This window comes from Triturus cristatus, chromosome 11 (assembly GCF_964204655.1).
Source record: "Triturus cristatus chromosome 11, aTriCri1.1, whole genome shotgun sequence".
NCBI classification, from domain to species: Eukaryota; Metazoa; Chordata; class Amphibia; order Caudata; family Salamandridae; genus Triturus; species Triturus cristatus.
In genome coordinates this window covers 663719632-663738686 of record NC_140594.1, presented here as the reverse complement: position 1 = coordinate 663738686, position 19055 = coordinate 663719632, and the positions used below count along the sequence as shown (strand labels likewise).

General features: G+C 41.2%; 1 protein-coding gene across 2 annotated transcripts in view; it reads left to right on the top strand.

The window, feature by feature from the left end:
* The window catches only part of RYK (receptor like tyrosine kinase), a 734028-nt gene that overhangs the window by 312039 nt on the left and 402934 nt on the right, over nucleotides 1-19055 (top strand). For both annotated transcript variants that reach the window (XM_085634236.1, XM_085634235.1), the window contains exon 5: nucleotides 2907-2966. In XM_085634236.1, coding sequence (XP_085490362.1) covers nucleotides 2907-2966 — 60 coding nt within the window. The remainder of the gene's footprint in view (nucleotides 1-2906; nucleotides 2967-19055) is intronic.

Here is a 19055-nt window from a genome sequence, read left to right as displayed (position 1 = left end):
ACGGTGTAAGGGACACTTTTCTCAGGGCCTTAGTTTGCCACACCAGTGCTCAGTACTCGTCATTGCTCTGCAATTCCTGGCGTTCAAAGTGCAAAAGTACCTGACGTCAGCGCGCCGGGGTGGCACCTACATAGTTACCGTGCACGTCAATTCCGGAGCAGACGACTTCGATGTGGAGCTGAATGACTCAACCCATCGGCGCTTGGGGATATTGCTAAAAAATATTCCGTATCCAGTCTGATGCCGGGGGAATAATCTAAAGTAAGAAATCTGTGGCTAGATAGTCTGCACCAGATAAGGTGTTACAGAAAGTAAGTAACTTGTTCATTAAGTAGATGTAATGTTAAAAATTATCCTGATATCAAGTGAATGAAAAGAAAAGCTCCACACTCATGAAGTGTCAAGAAAGAGTTGCTCAGCTACCCACAAATGATTATATGGAAAAGTGAGGAAAATGCAAAACAAACTTTTTGAGCTCTTAAGAACAGGCTATTAAGGAACTGGGTATTAGGGTTATCTGAAACAGTAGCACCTCATTTAAGATTTCATGGAGAGGCAGAAGTAAGGAGCTAAAATTGATAAACAAGTGAGAAATCCTCTGCTTGCAAATGTTCATTAAAAAAAGAACTAACGCCCTATAAAAGACAACAAAGAACTGAACTTTGTCTAGGAGAGCCCTACTTGGAAAGCCCCATCATTCAACCAAAGGGAAGGAAGACCGTGAGAAGGGATTCCTTCCTTAGAAGTGAAAAGTGTCAATATAATGTTGGGGAAACTTCTGGGCTCACGTCATTATAAAATAAAAAAAATTGCTTTAAGTGAAAATGTTTTTGGGGTCACAAAAAGCACAGAGAACTACTTTGTGTGTGGATGGGCTCCTTGAAAGGGCGGAACGCTGTCACAGTGAAGTTAACCATTGACTAAAATGGACTGATCCATTACTCCATGCTACTGATATATTACTCCATGCCGTAGTGGGTGGAAGAAAAATGTGACTAGCACAATATTAGACCAATTGATGAAGAGCGCTGGCTAAAAGCCCCTAGAATTGTATCATACGTAGAGTTTTAATAAAATAAAAAGCTTTTGGCTAATACGTTTCCATTTAGATAGCTTATTTTAATAACTTTTACTCACTGCTTAGGCCTCTCCTCTTCTACTAGCTGTGCAGCTGCTGGTGGCCTTATTCCCCAACTGTATTAAATGCCAATAGATTTAGTAGGTTTGTCATGGTTGAAGATCACACCTCTCCTTCCCAAGGTATCCTACTGGGTGGAAATGGAAAGTCTAGACTCGGAATATTCAGACTTCCAACAAGAAAGGTTAACAGTCTACAATCATCTCATTACCACTTTAGCCATCATCCTCGTAACCACTCTCACTTGTGGAGGACACACCAAGCAACATTAACCCTTCACTCAAGAGTGACTGTAAAAAGTATATCACCATTAATGTTGTCTGAAGGTGATAAGTGTAGCCTAGTTCAGGTTTGGTCCAAAAGAAGGAACTGGATGCAAATGTAATAGATGAAGCAGATTTAGATTTAGAACTAACAAGGTAGTTTAACAATTGTCATTACGAAGTGAAAGTTGAAAGTACTTTCTGGTAATAGCTGAAAAAGAAATCCTGGAATTAAAACTATGAATCAGTCCATGATCTTCCGACTAGTGGGTTTGTGTCATTGCGCAATTGTCTTTTCCCCCCAATATTTAAGTCCTCGGCTGTCTGGTAATGGTATCTGTTGATAAATATTCCTCCGTGCCTGTGCATTTCTTTGCCTCTGAATCCAGTGACCTAAGAAGCAGTTTTAAGGTGGTGGTCCCATAATGTGGCATTGTGGGCTTTCAGAAAATGTTGTCATGAGTGAATCAGTCCCCACCATGTGGTTGACCGCACAAAAAAGCCTCTATTTTTAAATGGAAGCCAGCGATGGACCTGATGAAAGCATGAGTTTGAGATGAACCTCTTACATTTTTCTTCTGATTCTGGCAACAATTTAATGCAACCAACTCAGAAGAGCAATGCCATTTATAATGTAACCTTAATAAATCGCATAGAAAATCGAAAGCAATTCACTTCTCTGATTGAGCAGGCTCAATATTATATGGACCAAAGAATAATGATCTAGTAGTGGTGGGAATCAAAATCGGAACTTGCCACAAGGGGATGAGATAAATAGCTAGGATGACTTAAACAGGCTTCTGTGTGTTTGGTCCTAGCGTAAGCATGTTTGTGGAGAAGGTGTGGTAGAACTGCTAAGGCTTCTTCAGTCGTTGCAAGATGGAGTTCTTTGAGCATGATTTGAAAGTCCTATGCTGAGGTTAAGTGGTTTTCATGTGATGTAAAAAAGTGTAGGTTATCCTATTCTATTAAAAACCGTCCGGTTAGGCAGGAGTGACCTTTTGATAAAGGTAACTCCATTTATCCACATGTGATGGGTGGCTCTTAAACTTTAACTCTTATTGTATTCCTCTGTTGATGTTCCTGACTATTGTAGTGCCATGTAGGCAAAACTTCACTTGTGCCTGATGTAGATGCACCAACTACTGCAGAACGATGCCAGAGTGGACTTGGGGTCCAGTTTCTTGCTTTGAGCACCAAACTTCATTATGCATCCACTCAATAAATTAATTGCCTTTGAGCGTCCACAAGTAAAGCTTTGTTTACCGGGTTATTTACTCTCCTTATTGATGCATCAAATTTCTCACAGTACTGTTATCTTTTAAGATTTTTTTGTCCTGCTGTAAAATACACTCATGCTTTTATGCATGGTTGGCTGTTATTCCATAAAATAAATGTGATTTGTTAGCCACATGAAGTTTCACACCGCATATTGCAGCTGTCCTTGATTCTGTTGCGTGGGTGCTAAACATAATAATCTTTCTTCCCTACTTGCTGTTTACCAGAGCTTGAACAAGAAGTGAAATCTCCAGTGTCTTCTGACAGGAACAACAGTAAAATTAACTGTAAGTACTTAGCTGCAAATTACTTTTTACTTTTTTTCCACAGATCATAGATTGATTCCATTAAGAAAAGTTTTAAAGATGATCTAAATCAAATATGTACATGTATATTCTCTGCTGTTGTTTCAATTCCACCTGCATATATTACACTTTGATGCTCTATCTCATATAGTGTTCCCAGTCTGAAAACTTTTTTTGTTACGTAATTCTCACTCTCACATTAGGAGTATTCATGAGTAAGTAAAGGGAAAAACTAAACTTGACACTAGCATAGCCTCCTAGATCAGTGGTTAGTACACTTAAGTGTCCTAGTTACCTATTCAAAATTATTGTTTTCAACTAGATTTATTAGTGTCTTTATTATTGCTAGCCTGTAAGGAATGGTAGGTATATACTGCTTCATTTTAAGATATGTTTTATGCAATATTCTATAAGTCACTGTCACTCAGTTCTTTAAGTTAAAATAACACTTTCTCTGGGCAGACATCTTCCACATAGTTTCCAGAACCTGTACCATTGGTCTGCGAGATCCCCCTCACGTCCGCTCCTGCGAGATGAAGATGGTGGTGACTCTTGCTAGCCTCTTATTTGAAATTCCAAGGCCCACTGTGAATGCAGCTTCCAGAGACCGTATGTGGGCAAAAGGCAGATCAAATGACCATGAAACTCCATTTCTGTTGTATTTTCCAAATAGTCACATCCATTTTAAACGAGATGTTGCTCAATAGTGTGTAAATCATTTGAAAAATTAAGAACTGATTGGGGTGTGTACAAGACAGGATAACTTGGAACATGACTGAAACCACAGGGTTTTATTACATTTGTGCCACTCGGAGGCTGTAGTTGGTCCACTTCTGCTCCAGCAACAGTTACCTTGCAACTCAACTTGGTGGTCCCTTGAAGGCTGCACAGTGCATGTGAGTCGAAGAGGCAGTACAAAAGAATGGCAGGAGTGGATCAAGTAGAATGGTAGCCTTCTTCTAGGGTGGGCTTTACACAGAGAGAGTTTGATGTTGGCTTCCTGAAAAGCCATAGTGTTAGAGGTTGAAATCGGTAGGCATTAAGAATGCTGAAAAACCAGTCTACTGCCTAAATCAGTAGGATTGCAAAGTATTCATCTTTGTCTTATGGTTTACTTGCCCTTCCCCGACAAGCTATCCACCTTGCTTTAATCAGCTCAGTGTTCTTTATTTCAATCAGTTTTCCACTTGCCCAAGTCCTGCATCCAAACTCAGACTGGAATTCCACCGCCTTCTCTGAAATAACTTACATTTTCTGTATGTCTGTTCAGTTTCGCCTATCTATTGAGGTATACTTATAGTGTGACATGTGGAAAGTGATTGAGACCCCACCAAGTAATTTAAATCTGTGGATAATCCATTTAAGAGAATCGTTGACCATTTTTGGTCTTAAGTTTAAGGAAAGTCATCAAGTGTTCAAGCTTTTAGGGTGTTTGCAAAACTAAGGCTTTAACGAGAAAGAAACATGGACTGGAAAGAGTTTTCTAACAGTTATTGACAGCGATATGTATTCGTTTTCTACCATTCTATCTGTCCTCCCTATTTCTTCGATTGTTAGTAACTTTTTTTAAGAATCTGCCTTTAGTTAGTAGATTTATAGGAATTCCTGTCAATCTGGTCCTCGTTTTAGGCAGGTAAGTGATTGTTGCTGATTATATAACATGGCTAAATCATGCAGTTTGCGGCTGCCCTTATTTATTTCAAGCTCTGCACAGAGGTCTAAAAACTACCTTCAGTTTAACTGATGTTGGGCCCTGTTTGCAAGCAGTACTGATAGATTACCTATCTACAACCCTCCAACAGTGCCTTCATCTCTCCAAAGCCCTTCTTTCACATAGGAAGATATTTCTACCCAAACTAACTTTTTTTTAGCAACATTTGGATGATCAAAGACTGGGGAAAAAACAAAGTTCTAACCTGAACCATGCAGTTTGCATGCAGCTTTTTGACAGGTCACAGGCCACTGTGCTATATTAGGTTTGTAACTTATAAACAGCAAGTAACAAAAGGATTTCTGTGACCAGATCAGTAACCCACTAAGCTAGGCGCATAAAATACAGTTTTGTGATCTGTATGGTACACGTTCTTTGCATCAGGCACATAATCCCTCTGCACTACTTTTATGATGAGTCAAAACTGCAACTAGACAAAACTCTCCTCTTTCTCCAGCAGGAACATTAATCACCAGAGTTAACTTTAAATATTTATTGTTGCCGGAAAACTGTCAGACACAAGAAAAAGTGAATCAGGTGCTTTTAAACACATGAGATTTTTCTGAATGCAGCACCCCCAAGCTCAGCGGCAGGTGCAACTGCATTGTAAGCACCACCCTAAAGCCATCCTTGAGGTGAAGGATGTGACTAATATGGCTTGGGTTATGTTGTCTCACAGCTACCAACCAGCATTTTGACGACACATATCGTCTGCCCTCTGGCACTGCTGAAGCATGATGATGCTGAAAGGGATTTAAGAGAAGGAAGGTTAAAATATTCAGAGTAGGGATTTGTTGGGGGAAATAAAGGTGCAGCTTGGGACAAGAATGCCTAAGGTACACTGCTTGCAGTAATTGACTGGTGTGTTTTACTTGCGCTGGTAAAATGTTCTGCTCGCCACCCCTGCACACACACAATATCCTCTTTAGTCCTACCCGAACTTCTTTCTGAGCATCTGTATTTAGTCTTCCCCACATGCTACGGTTAACTCACTTATTGCCCACTATATTAACATGTGCCCTACTCGCAGCTACTTGAAAGGCAAGTGGAATGACCAAGTATTTTAGGACCCCTTCTTCAGCAGAATTTCCATTGCTCAGTCTGGGTGGCACTAGTGCTTCACCAACCACCCTGAAATCCTCCACTGGGATATGCCTCTTGACTCACCCTAGAAGATTTAGTTACTATTCTACAGTTTAACTGAAGGATTTAACGTTTGTCCGTGTTTTCTGTTTGGACTTGAGAAGAAACCTACCAGGTTCGGCTTGATGAACAATAGGAGTAAAAGTCCTATCCACAGAAACTTGCCAAAATGGTACAGACCTGAGTAGGCCTGGGCGTAGCTCAGAAGATACCAAAACACTCTGCCGCATGACGCAGAGTCCCGCAAGTGGCGAGTGTTATCTCATGCCGTTCGTGCTTCTTTTTTTTGCGCCGTGTATTTGCCCCGCACTGGAAAATCTGCGTGAAAGGCACTATGGGGAGCGCAAGAGGGCGCTGCTTCGTTCTGCCACTCGAGTAGATTTTCGACTCTAGCTGCAGCTTCCTCAACCCGAACGGAGGGTTTCTCAACGCGAGTGGTCGCCTACCATCCACGACCGTCCGCTTTGAAAAATCTCGCTGGGAGGTGGTCTAGTGTTGGATTTCCCTTGCTTGCTAACTTAATGTTGGCGAGGGTGGAAAAAAACTCCAGTTTATTTGTACTCTGCAGAGTGTGCATAACTTTGCGACCGGAGCAGAGTTCACCGTCCTGGCCTACTCCTGAGCGAACAGAAGCAAAGTTTGCTTGATGGAACTGGTAGACAATCCAATCTTTAATTGCCCTGAGGCATTCATCCAGTATACATTTATAAAGGGACAGTACCTAGAGGCCTACCTGGCTATGGGCTCCGACATTCAAACCACTCTGGACCACTCAAGAATGCCCTATGTACAACTGAACTAAGATTTTGATGAATGTATCCATTTGGAAAGTGTTCTCTTCCATCTGCACCAGCTCCCCCAGTGCAGGGGTCTCCGACCTTTTCTGTGATGAGATATTTATGATCAATAAAAGTCATCCCGAGCTACAAATATAATTAGTGTTGTAATAGTGACATCAAACAGATTTACATTAGGTATCACCCTGTGTAAAATTACCTGCCGTGATCATCTCAGTTTGCCAGACAGGATTGCCAGCAGTAATGTAAAAAACTGCCTTTGTCAATTTGGATTGGCTTTGTGGGCAATACTGAACTGTTGTAGTTTAAATGCCCCTGGCACCAAGGTCATCATAATAGTAGTAGTAAGACCCCCACAATGCTAAATGATTTATCACTCAAATATCCGCTTTAAATAGATTTTGGAATTCAAGCATCCGCTTATCGTTTCTGAAATTACACATATCTTTGTCTCTAATACACACTCCGGTTTCAGTTTCCATATAAGCTACTTTAGTAGGCTGAAGTAGACACAGGAGAGCTACTTGCAGGTAGCTGGAGAGTACTAGCAGCTCACAAGTTACTCGTTGGAGAAGCCTGCCCTGATGTAGCAACACTGCCTCCGTCGATATTTACCCACTTATAAAGCACCGTCGACATCACCAAGCCAGCATGCCGTCCAGTGCTTTTTCACCCGTAGTAAACAAGCAGATATTTACACCTCCCAAATGACTCCTTAATGGTCTCCTTTCATTTCCCTTGGAATGCGTTAGTTCTCCCTACAGTCTCGCAATCCATGGCAACCACATTTTCTGTTCGTAATATTTGATGTAATGAGTTTATGAACCCTGAACGTAAGTGGGAATGTTTGCTGCCCTGCCATGTTACTTATTACTTTAGCCTGTTTAGTGCACCAGTTACGTGTTGTAATGGTAGTATGCAGTGGTAAGAGCACTTCGCATAAAAGGCCTCGCATTTGAGACCTCTGCCAGGAGTTTATAGTGAAGGGTGTGCTACAGAGGGTGAGCCACGCTTTATTTAACTTTCACGTGTGACAGACCACGAATGCACAAGACAGCTGAGATGAATGAAAAATTAGATGCGACACCGACTTGTGTTTGTGATGGCCTTTTTTGTAGCATGTGAATTTATTGCTTGTAGGGCACCCTTTCGGACACTCCTACCGTAATTTGACCCCTTATTTCCCCCACATAATAGGTATTAAGAAGGAACATTTTAAATAGGTTATCTATTTGGGTACGAAAGGAGCATTGCTAATTCTTGTGCAGCTCACCAGTGGCCCCTACAGGACATTCGAGAAACAGACGTTGTCCCTTTCAATTTACCGCATTCCAGTTTTGAATTAAAACATGAACATCGTCTGTGTGTATTTGTGGTTAAGATATAATGAAAATATAGTAAAGTGAACGGTGCAGTGTCCTCCTTCTCCTAGAAGTGATCTGTGATGCCTTGTTAGCACACGTAGGAGCCTTGAACGCTGTCATTTTTTTTTTGTTTCACATCTGCAGTTTCTATTGACAAAAAACTGCCGCCCTTTTATGCGCATTCATATCCAGACCGGCAACAAGTTGTGCATGAGGTGTGGTGTTCATCCAGTGCTTTTAAACCCATAAGATATTTCTAAACGCAGCGCTCCCTGAGCTCACCACCGCCCCAAAGCCGGCCCCGAGTCTGAAGATGTGAATACAGTCACTTGGGCATAGCTGCCAAGGTTTCAGATTGCTTGTGTGTGACGTTTTCATACTTTCACTGTAATTATGAGTGACATTCAACAACTGAGTGGCACCTCCTCGCAATCAAAATTCAAGCAGTGAAGACCAGGGAAACATGAATTTCAGAAATTACACCCATTTGAGTGACAAAAAAACTCTTAATATTAATACGATCTTAAAACTGCTTCAAAGCCCCAGTAACCAAGGCCGCCAAGCGCTTTCTCCTGCACATCTGCTGCAGATCGGCGCATATAAATTCTCCCTACTTCCACGGACAGAGTAAATCCACAGTCGCACGCACATACACATCATACGCTAGGGCCCATCACACTGAAATTCACACTATTACTCTATCCACACTGAATATAGGAGAGAAACCTAAACCAATCTGCATCTAAAACGAGGTCAATGCGACCATAAAGAAATTGTCCTGAGTCATGATTTAAAACATAGGAAAAACATTTGAAACTCAATAAATGACAAAGAAATAACCACTCGACACTGATATTCAAACAAAGATCATTTTTTATCTAAATTAGTTCAATGAAAGTCAATCAATAGCAAGATCATTATTCTGATAATTACCTATTCTAGCTAAATGGGTCAGGACAGGTCTCTCAGTAAAGTCTCCCGAGTCGCCGTCCTCTTGATCAGCATCGATCCTCACAAGCATAGGTTCAGGAAGAAGTGGCCTTAGACCCTCCCTAGTCTAACATTATTTATAATAAAACTAGCGAAATAAAAGTAACAAACAAATTCTGAGTGTCCGTTGAGCCGCTGAGCAGAGCGAGCAGGAAAGGATGTCGCTTGGTAACATTTAGAAAACCTTCGCTCAGGAAAAATCACAAAAATAAAAACACGGAAGAAGGAAACTCGAATTTGCAGGCGATACATTTATGAATGCTCTTCCTTGGTACCATAGCGAAGCCACCACAGGTTTATCGTAGGTCATTGTGGCTTTATTCTTTTCCAAGGGCAATTGGAAGCATGCCCGGAGCTGCTGTCCTCACGGAAACTTTTAAATCAGACAGAGGCTGTGGCCAGGTGACTTTCAACCATGTTCGGCAAGGCCTCTCGTCAAAATTAAATCACTCGAGCGCAGGCTGTAAATAGCAGCCATCTTGGTTTAGGCCAAAACGGACCATCTTAATTAAAAGAAACACAAAACAATGTTACCACATCATAATGATTATACAGTGTTAATCCCCGCTAATACCCTTATGTGTATGTAATTACCTAGCCGTCTGCAACACAAAGAAGCATTAGCACACATTATTTTAAAAGCGCAAACTCAAAACAAATAGCACTTTTGCGACACTCATTTAATTAAATTGCACATATTATTAAGCAACATATATGCATTCCCACGTGTAGTTTCTCTCATTAGTAATGTTGGTTAATCAAGACTTTTAACAAAACTAATAATTAGGGATTATAAATTAGTAATTTTAATCATAACATATAAACAAAACTGGAGCTTAAAACTCAATAAATTTTCAACAGAAAACTCTGCTCCAGCAATCCCCCCTTTGGTGATATATTATCACCACAAAAACCAACCCAAAAAAAAAAATTTAGTCCCAATTTTTAGGAGAAATTGAAAATGTCTTTTATGACACAACATTAAACACCAGACTCTCTCACATCATCCCTCTTCGACTCCAAGTAAACACTCTCCCTCAAGTTTTCTAATTCTATTTCTTGTGGGTCTCTCCTTGACCTCTTTCGTTTCTTTTCAGTATTTCCTCTAATTATTCTCTTTTTCCCTCCCCTGTTTTTACAACACAAACACCCCAATCTTAGTATCAATAAAGCAACAATTACGCATGTCAATGGAAATAATATTTTACCAATAATAGTACTACCTATCTTAGCAATAAAACTCTTAACAGCAACCAACTTATTGGCTATTTTAGTCCAGATACTTTCAGCTTCCAGTGGTACTAATTCTTCATGCAAATCAGTAATATTTTTGATATAGACCTTCAGATCTTTGCTTTCATCAGAAATGTAAGTGCAACAATGTTGAACCTTCAGCATTCCACAGACTCCACCCTCCTTGGCCAATAGAATATCAAGGGCAAGTCGATTTTGCATTGACATGGCACGTACGGCAATCATCTCCGTATTTACCAAAAGAAACCCTCCAGCGGTACTTGTCGATAAGCGATCCACCACTGTTGACAGTTTCCGAATTCCATATGCATTTAAAGAAATTCCCACTGCTGGAATTAAAGCTCCAAAAATATCACCAACGATTTCTGACCAGGTTTCTCTCTTAAAACGTGTTAGTAAATTAATGTGTTCTACATCTTCTATCCTATCTATATGGAAAATCTTTGGAAAGACCAGGCCCACATAACACGTGCCATTCCAATGGTCAGGAAACTTGTAATAAGCCTTGTTCCCACAAATATAATACACTCCCGGAAAAACTGGATCTTCTCCACCTTTAAAACCCCATCCTGTTGCAATGAAGTATGTATCATGACACACACTAGTCCCAACAAAGTAATTATCATATTGGGATTTCTTCCTGGTAATGCATAGTTTACCCTTCTGTGGTGCATCTAAAGCCAAAGTTGGACTGGCCCCATTCCTCAATTCCTTTCCCATCTCAATATCCCAAATTGTCTCACTCATTTTATTTTTCCCTGCCTTTTTTAATGCATGCTCATTCTCCTTTCCTCTACCATGTCTAGGAAAGCCTTTTCTTCTTTCAAACTGCAAGTTAAATTGTTCCTAAAAATGTAATCTAATGTTAATTCTTCTTTCTCAATAAAAATCTCACCAAAAATGTTAGCTTCTTTAGCTGGATTCAGCTTCTTATTCATAGTCAATTGCCCAAAAATATTATCCTTGTCAGACATCTCATAATCTATTTTCCCTAGCAAATAAAAAACACTACTTAGCACACTACATGAAATTCCATACGTAGCTGGTAAATGGTGATTAGTAACACCTTCTGAAATGGATGCAGGTAATTGCATACAAACGTAGCAATCCCTAACTTCCATTGTCTTCACATATTCATACAACAACTTCGAAAAAACATTGCTAGAAAAATCATTAATTGACCTATCTTTATGTATGTAAATGTTACTAATTCTAGTTGGAACTACTTTCTGTGAACTCTTCTCTACATTAGTCACATTTTCAGTATGTATTCCAAAAGTGTCTATTGTAACTCTAAAAGTAACTAGTAAAGCTAGTACACCCCATAATAGCATTAATAATCCAGTACAGCAGCAGCACATTCTACACCATCTTTTCAAGAAGGCACATCTACTTTGGTTATTCTTTGTGTTAGCCATTTTACTACTTTGGCAGTGTCTTTTGACTTAGCCTCTTCTACTCCACTACTGAAACACTAGAACACTAGATTATTTCAAACAGCTAATTTCAGACTTTCTTCTTTTCACTTTTCTCCAAGTGACTCCTTTAGTTCACTCAATTTGGATTTTCATCACTTTTCACTTCTTCTTCTGCAACATCAAATTTTATCAGATCTTCAACAACATCCTGAGCATCCGACTCTTCTCCAATGTCAGTCAAGATAACTTTCAGGATTCCAACAGTTTTCTCCTCAACCACTTCACGTATGGTCCCCTCTGGATTTCCTTGACTTTCTGCCTCTTCACCTTCAGACAGTGCCACGTACGTCCATTCCGGTGACCTATACTTCTGGTTAGGTTTTCTGATTCTCTTGATCTCCTCTGGTTCTTTTGAGACCTTTTGTTTATCACTCTTTGCTTGATTCTGACTAGACACCTTGTTCACCTGTTCAGCTTTCGATGAACTTGAACTTGCGCTTGCTCTTGTCAGTCTGTACCTCAGCCTCTTTATCCTGTTAGGCCAAAGATCTCCTCTTACAACCCTCTTCGGTCTCACTTCTTTATTATTTCTTTCTCCGATCCAGGTTCTCTTTCTCAGAACTCGACCCTCTGATTTCTCATTCTCACTCTCATCTGATTCTGTTTCATTTGCCTCTTGTTCTTCAACAATTTTCTTTCGCTCCACAGTCTTTCCCACCACCGATTGAGATTTCCCTATTTCTGTCCCTCCTCGGGTCTCCGACACGCAATCTTCTTGCTGTCTACTTGTCCCTTCACCTAGCTTATCAGGAATGTTCCCTACACCTCCTCGGGGGTCTTCCGCAATCTGTCCCTCTCTATCTTCTTCTGACCCTGCTTCTTCAGGTGTAATCTCAAGTGGATTTTCAACCTCTTCATCTGATTCAGGTGTAGTCTCTGTGGAATTGCTCCTCTCTCCTCTTTCTTCTCCACTGCTTGTTGGAACTTCAGGCACTCTTACAGAATCCGATCTCTCCTCTGAGACTCTCAATGTTTCTCTTGAAGCCTCTCTTGGGAAGGAAAAAGAATCACCTGACTCTCTTTCTCCTTCACCCCTTTCAGGATTCTTTTTTCTTCTCACTGGTTCAGTTTCTGCATCATCACTGGAATCTGACTCTTCAAAATACTCTTTACCAGTCCCATCCTTTGGATTTGGAACTCTCAGAGTATGACTTGCATGCACCCAGTTTTTCACACCAGCACACTTTACTGCAGTCGTTGTAATCAGAATAACTTGTCTTGGCCTTCCCCACCTTGGAACCAAGCAATTTCTTCTTCTGTGCACCTTAATCCTCACCCAGTCCCCTGGACTCAGATCATGGGCTTGCTTCTTCTCAAGTGTGGTAGCGTCTTCTCCAACCTGGTGAAACACAGAATGAACTGCGTCAGCCAGGCCTTTACAGTAATCCAAAATCATGTCATCAGTTATTGTAATCAACTTGTTGACAGGCACAAATGCATGTCTCATCGCACGTCCCATTAATATTTCGTGCGGACTCAACCCTGTGGTTCTATCTGGAGTAGACCTAATAGTCATCAGCACTAGAGGCAAGACATCAGGCCATTTCATTCCAGTGGCTAAACACATCTTACCAATTCGGTTTTTTATTGTGCCATTCATCTGTTCAACGACGCCAGAAGCCTCTGGTCTGTATGCACAATGTAGCTTCTGCTGTATGCTCAGTGCTTCACAAATTAAACCCATGAGATCATTGTAGAAGTGTCCTCCTCTGTCAGACTCAATTGTCACTGGGAACCCGTACCTAGGAATCAACTCTCTTAACAGTAACTTTGCAACTGTTATTCCATCATTCCTCCTAGTCGGATAGGCCTCCACCCATCTTGAGAACAAACAGACTACCACTAGAACATACCTCAACCTATTCACTTGGGGCATTTCAATGAAATCTATTTGCATTCTGGTAAAAGGACCTCCTTCTCTGCCTATTGTTCCTAGGCTCACCACTGTCTTTTTCCCAGTATTGAACTGCTGACAAATCAAACATCTCTGACAGATGCTCTCTGCAATCAGCCTGAACTTTGCATTGTACCAGGTTTGTTTAAAGGACCTAATCATCGCATCCCTCCCCAGATGTCCCTGGCCATGATACATTCTTGCCATTGTCGACAACATGGAATTGGGCATGACTGGTCTACCATCTCTATAGATCCAAACATGATCTGTCTCATTTGGGGCACAACCTGCCTTAATCCAATCTCTCATTTCCTCATCACCTGCCTCATCCTGCAACTGTTTCACTTCATCCCACGTTTCTAGGACATTAGTAAACATCACAGAACAAAAAGACCTCTCCCTTTCTCGTGCCCTATTAATCGAATGATTGTTCTTTGCACAATACTGTGCTATGTCATTGGCAAAATGATTACCAAGAGTAACAAAATCATCTCCTTGTCCATGAGCAGCACACTTCACAACTGCTAATTCTTTAGGCAGCTGTATCGCCTCAAGCAACTTCCCAATCACTTCAGCTTTCTTTATTGGAGTCCCACTCGACGTCAAGAAACCTCTCTGAAGCCAAAGCTGGCCAAAATCATGAACGACTCCAAATCCGTACTGACCATCAGTCATCACAGTCACTCTCAGATTCTTCCCAATCTTGCAAGCTTTCGTCAATGCCACCAATTCAGCCACTTGAGCAGATCTTACTCCTTTCAAAGGCGAAGCTTCCATAACTTCTGAAACCTTGCACACCGCATATGCTGCACACCATCATCAGTCCTTAGACATGATCCATCCACAAACAGCACATGATCACTCTCAGGCAGTGGCAAATCTCTTATGTCTGGTCTGGGTTTCGTGCAGTAATCAAGCACATCCAAACAATCATGATCAACATCATCTCCCACATTCACATTGTCAGCATCTGGTAACAACGTTGCTGGATTTACATTCACACATCTCTCGAGTCGCATTTGATGCTCCCAGAATGATTTTCTCATATTTAGTCAGCCGACTATGTGACATGTACTGAGTCCTGCTTCTTGTCAAAAGAATAGCCACATCATGAGGTACGAATACCCTTACAGGATATCCCATTATTATGCCCTCACTCTGTTCCAAGCTTCTGCATGTAGCAGCTACTGCTTTCAGACAACCTGGCAAACCCACAGCTACGGGGTCAAGTGTCGATGAGAAGTACGCAATTGGCCTTCTCAGTTGTCCATGCTTCTGGATTAACACTGAAAGTGCACATCCATTTCTCTCACTGCAATACAACTCAAACTCTTTCTCATAGTCTGACATTCCCAAAGCAGGGGCTTCACACATTCTGCTCTTCAACTCCTCAAATGCTGCCATTTGTTCTCCATCCAGTTCCAATGGGTCTCTCACTTCACTTTTTGTCAGCTTAATCAGTGGCTTTGCTATCAGGGAGAAATTACTTATCCACTGACGACAATAACCCACCATCCCCAGAAACATCCTCACCTCTCTCTGGGTCATCGGGGCTCTCATTCCTCTGATGATTTTGATCCTGTCATCACTCACCTTTATCAGACCTTTTTCAATATTGTGTCCAAGATAATGCACCTCTCTTTTGCAAAATTGCAATTTGGCTGGAGATACCTTTAACCCTCAATCTGCCAGATGATTCAGTAAAGCTATGGTATCTACTTCACAAGCTTCACGTGTCTTCGATGCCACAAGTAGGTCATCGATGTACTGCACTAGTACTGAGCTTTCAGGCATAATCAAACTCTCCAATGATTTTTTCAACAACTGATTAAATATCGATGGACTCTCTGTATACCCCTGTGGGATACGACACCATGCTAAAATACGCTGTCCAAACCGAAATGCAAAAATCAGCTGGCTTTCATGATGCAATGGAATTGAAAAGAAAGCATGACATAAATCAATCACTGTGTACCACTCAGCATCATGAGGAATCTGATACAAAATCACTGACGGATTTGGCACAATGGGACAACATGCCACCACAATTTTGTTAACCTTTCTCAAATCTTGTACAATCCTGAACTTTCCATTAGGTTTTTTTAGCCCCATTATCAGTGAATTACACGGGCTACTCAGTAACTCTCTCAAAACACCCTGTTGAATCATCTTGTCAATTATAGGAGTAATTCCCTCAATTATCTCCGGTGTCAATCTGTACTGAGGAATATTAGGATAAACAATCCCCTCTTTCACTGAAATCTTCACTGGATCTACATTGTTCATCAATCCCACATCTTCTCCAGTAAAATCCCAAACTGCTCTTTTCACTGTGTGTCTCAACTCCTAAGGCAAATCATCTGGATTAAACACAGCATATGTACCAACAATCTCACTCTCTCTATTGTCTAGAGTCATCCGGTACAAAACATCCTCATCTGGTGTTTCAAAAGCTATTCCATCCGGAGTACAGAAAATTGTACAATTCATCTTGCACAATAGGTCCCTACCTAACAAGTTCACTGGACTAGTGTCACAGACTACAAACCTGTGCATGTCTGAAAATTTCCCTATTCTTACCCTTACTGGTTCAGTAAGACGAGTCTTAATCTGTGTATTAGCTACACCAACTACTTGGATTGCTTGGTCCGAGAGAGGAAGATTTCTAATATCTGCTGACCTGACAGTTGATCTCGTCGCTCCTGTGTCTACCAAAAAAGTAACACTCTACCCATTTATTTTCCCATCTACAAATGGTCCTGCCTGGTCTATTTCTAGAGTTGCACCAAGTATGCACTCTTCCTCCTCTCTTCGGCACCTTCAATAGTCCCCTTCAGACTCACTCCCCTCATTTTTTAACCAGTACTGCTGTACCGGGTTTGAACATCTCGGTTTGTTTACCTGCTCATCATTGTAGAATCCTGAGTCCTGGTTATACTTTTGGGACCCTCTATTCTGCGGCAAGGGCGGTTTTGGCTCTTGACTCTGCTGTCTGACAACCTTCTGCTGTTGCTGCTGATGATTACACCCCTCGTTCTGCACCTGTTGATTCAAGGTTTTATTCTCATTACTCACTAACGGTGGATTGGTACACTCGGATCTCCAATGCCCCAATTGTCCACAGTTGTGACAAGGGAACTTCTTCTGTGCTTCTTCTAGATTTCCCTTTCCTTTTCCTGCATATCTGGGCCTATTTCCTGGATTATTTGCCTGTTCCACCAACTGTGCTTCTTGTCGATGATGTATTCCTAATATGGACAAGTGACAGCCAAAGACTCAGCGAATTCCTGAACTGGATCAACACACTTGACCCAAACTTATGATTTACTCACACAACAAGCAGTACCAACATCACCTTCCTTGACTTGGAGATTGAAGCACGAAATGGAGTACTCTTGACTAAAACCCACTTCAAACCAACAGCTAAAAATTCTCTTTTACACTTCCAGAGTTTCCACCCTAGGCCACTGAGGGACAACTTACCGTTTGGTCAATACCTTAGATTGCGCCGAAACTGCAGTGAAATAAAAGATTTTAAAAAACAATCAGAAGAACTGACTACAAAACCGTGGATACCCCAACAAAATCATTCATAAAGCGCAAAAAAGAGCCAGGAACCAAAACCGAGAAGGTCTACTGGAACCCAAAGTGGATATGCCAACAACCATACCACTCTCATGTGTAACTACCTTCAATTCCATCTCAAATCAAGTAGCCAAACTGATACAAAATAATTGGAAAATCATAACTTCGGGTAAGCTACAATGGGAAAAACCCCTATTTTCCTACAAAAGGTCATACAACCTCAGACAATTTAGTGTCTACCAGACCAAAAAAGATCCTGAGTGCTCCTACCACAGTACTGAATGCATGGGGACTACCAGAAGTGACAGGCCATTACCCATGTGGCAACTGCAGTATTTGCCATCTTACCCAACCCACCAAAACCTTACATCTTGAACAAGGCAAAATCTGGACGATTATGAAACACACTAACTGCAATTCGGCAAATGTCATCTATCTGATTACATGCCCCTGCAAATTACGATACGTCGGGATGACTAGCAGAAAAGTCAAAATCAGAATCTGCGAACAACGCAGTAACATCCGCTGCAAACGCAGCACGACAAAACTCACAGAACACTATCTAGCCAAGGGACATACCACCAACGACATGACCTGGGTCATAATTGAACAACTTGAGCCTAACCAAACCAACATCCAAGAACGTTTGTTCGAGAAAGAACAACGCTGGGTATATAGACTCTCAACCCACATCTCAGGGCTTAATGATAATGTACCCTGGAACAGTATACATCGTTCATGAATACAACATGTGTAATTAAGAAAACTCAGCATTGCATCTGCACATTCTCAAAATAGCTTGCATCAGTTATGCAATTTAATAATCTCCTTAGTCTCATGCCCTTATAATACAGAGCGTTTGCCCATCACTGTACTTGAACCTCCCTGTGTAGACTTCTATTCTCACATTTGCCGTTGTATCTAAGATTTCGATCTGTACAATAAGTACAGTGTATAACACCTATCCTTAGGACTTTATACTTACCCTTAGGATTTAGTACATATCCTTTTATTATTCTCCATGTGCCTGAAATTATATTTCTAACAACACCTATGCACAGTCTAATCTTTATTGAGATATTCAAGCACATTCTCAACCTAGGCTATTTATTTATGCCTGTTATTGTACAGCTGCACCGCAGAAGGACTGAAATGTATTTGCAATTTAAATTAATTTAATTCGATTTTAACCCGGAGCCATCACCACGAGACTCCGTGTAGTTCTGCTTTGTGTATTCTTTTCATTTCCATTACGCGCATACAGGCTCTGTCTGCACTACTCGCAGGCACTGCGCTCTAGTCTCTTAGAGCCGCACCACGTGACATCCCGTCCGTCTTCCTGTTTGCTTTCCTTTTCTTTTTAACCACTCCCTAATTTCCGTTACGGGGCTGAACAAGCGGACCCGATCGTCGTCCTAGGTACCTCGGACCTTACTTTCCCTGACAACTGTGAGTACCAGACTCGGAAGGGATCATGTCGATTGATTTGTTACTTTATCGTCCAGAGGCTCTATATTTAGCATTTTACGTTGATTCACCCCAGTAACTTTATTTTTCGAAGCCTCCATTTGTTTCACAACCAACTCCCCCCCGCCATTACCTTTCCTTTTCATTAAGGTCAAGAGGGGATTCAAACGTCGATCGATTTCCAGAGGCATAACTACCTCTTTACTCAAGTGAGACCGCTTTCCATGTTGTCTGTCTTTAAAGTTGTTGTTTGTTTGTCATTTATTGTTTGTATGTCGAATTTCACGCATACTTCGCACCATGTTAGTATGCGCCACCATTTTAACAAACATTTACTACGATGCACGCGCACTTGGCCTAAAAATCATATTGGGCCCCCAGATTAGCC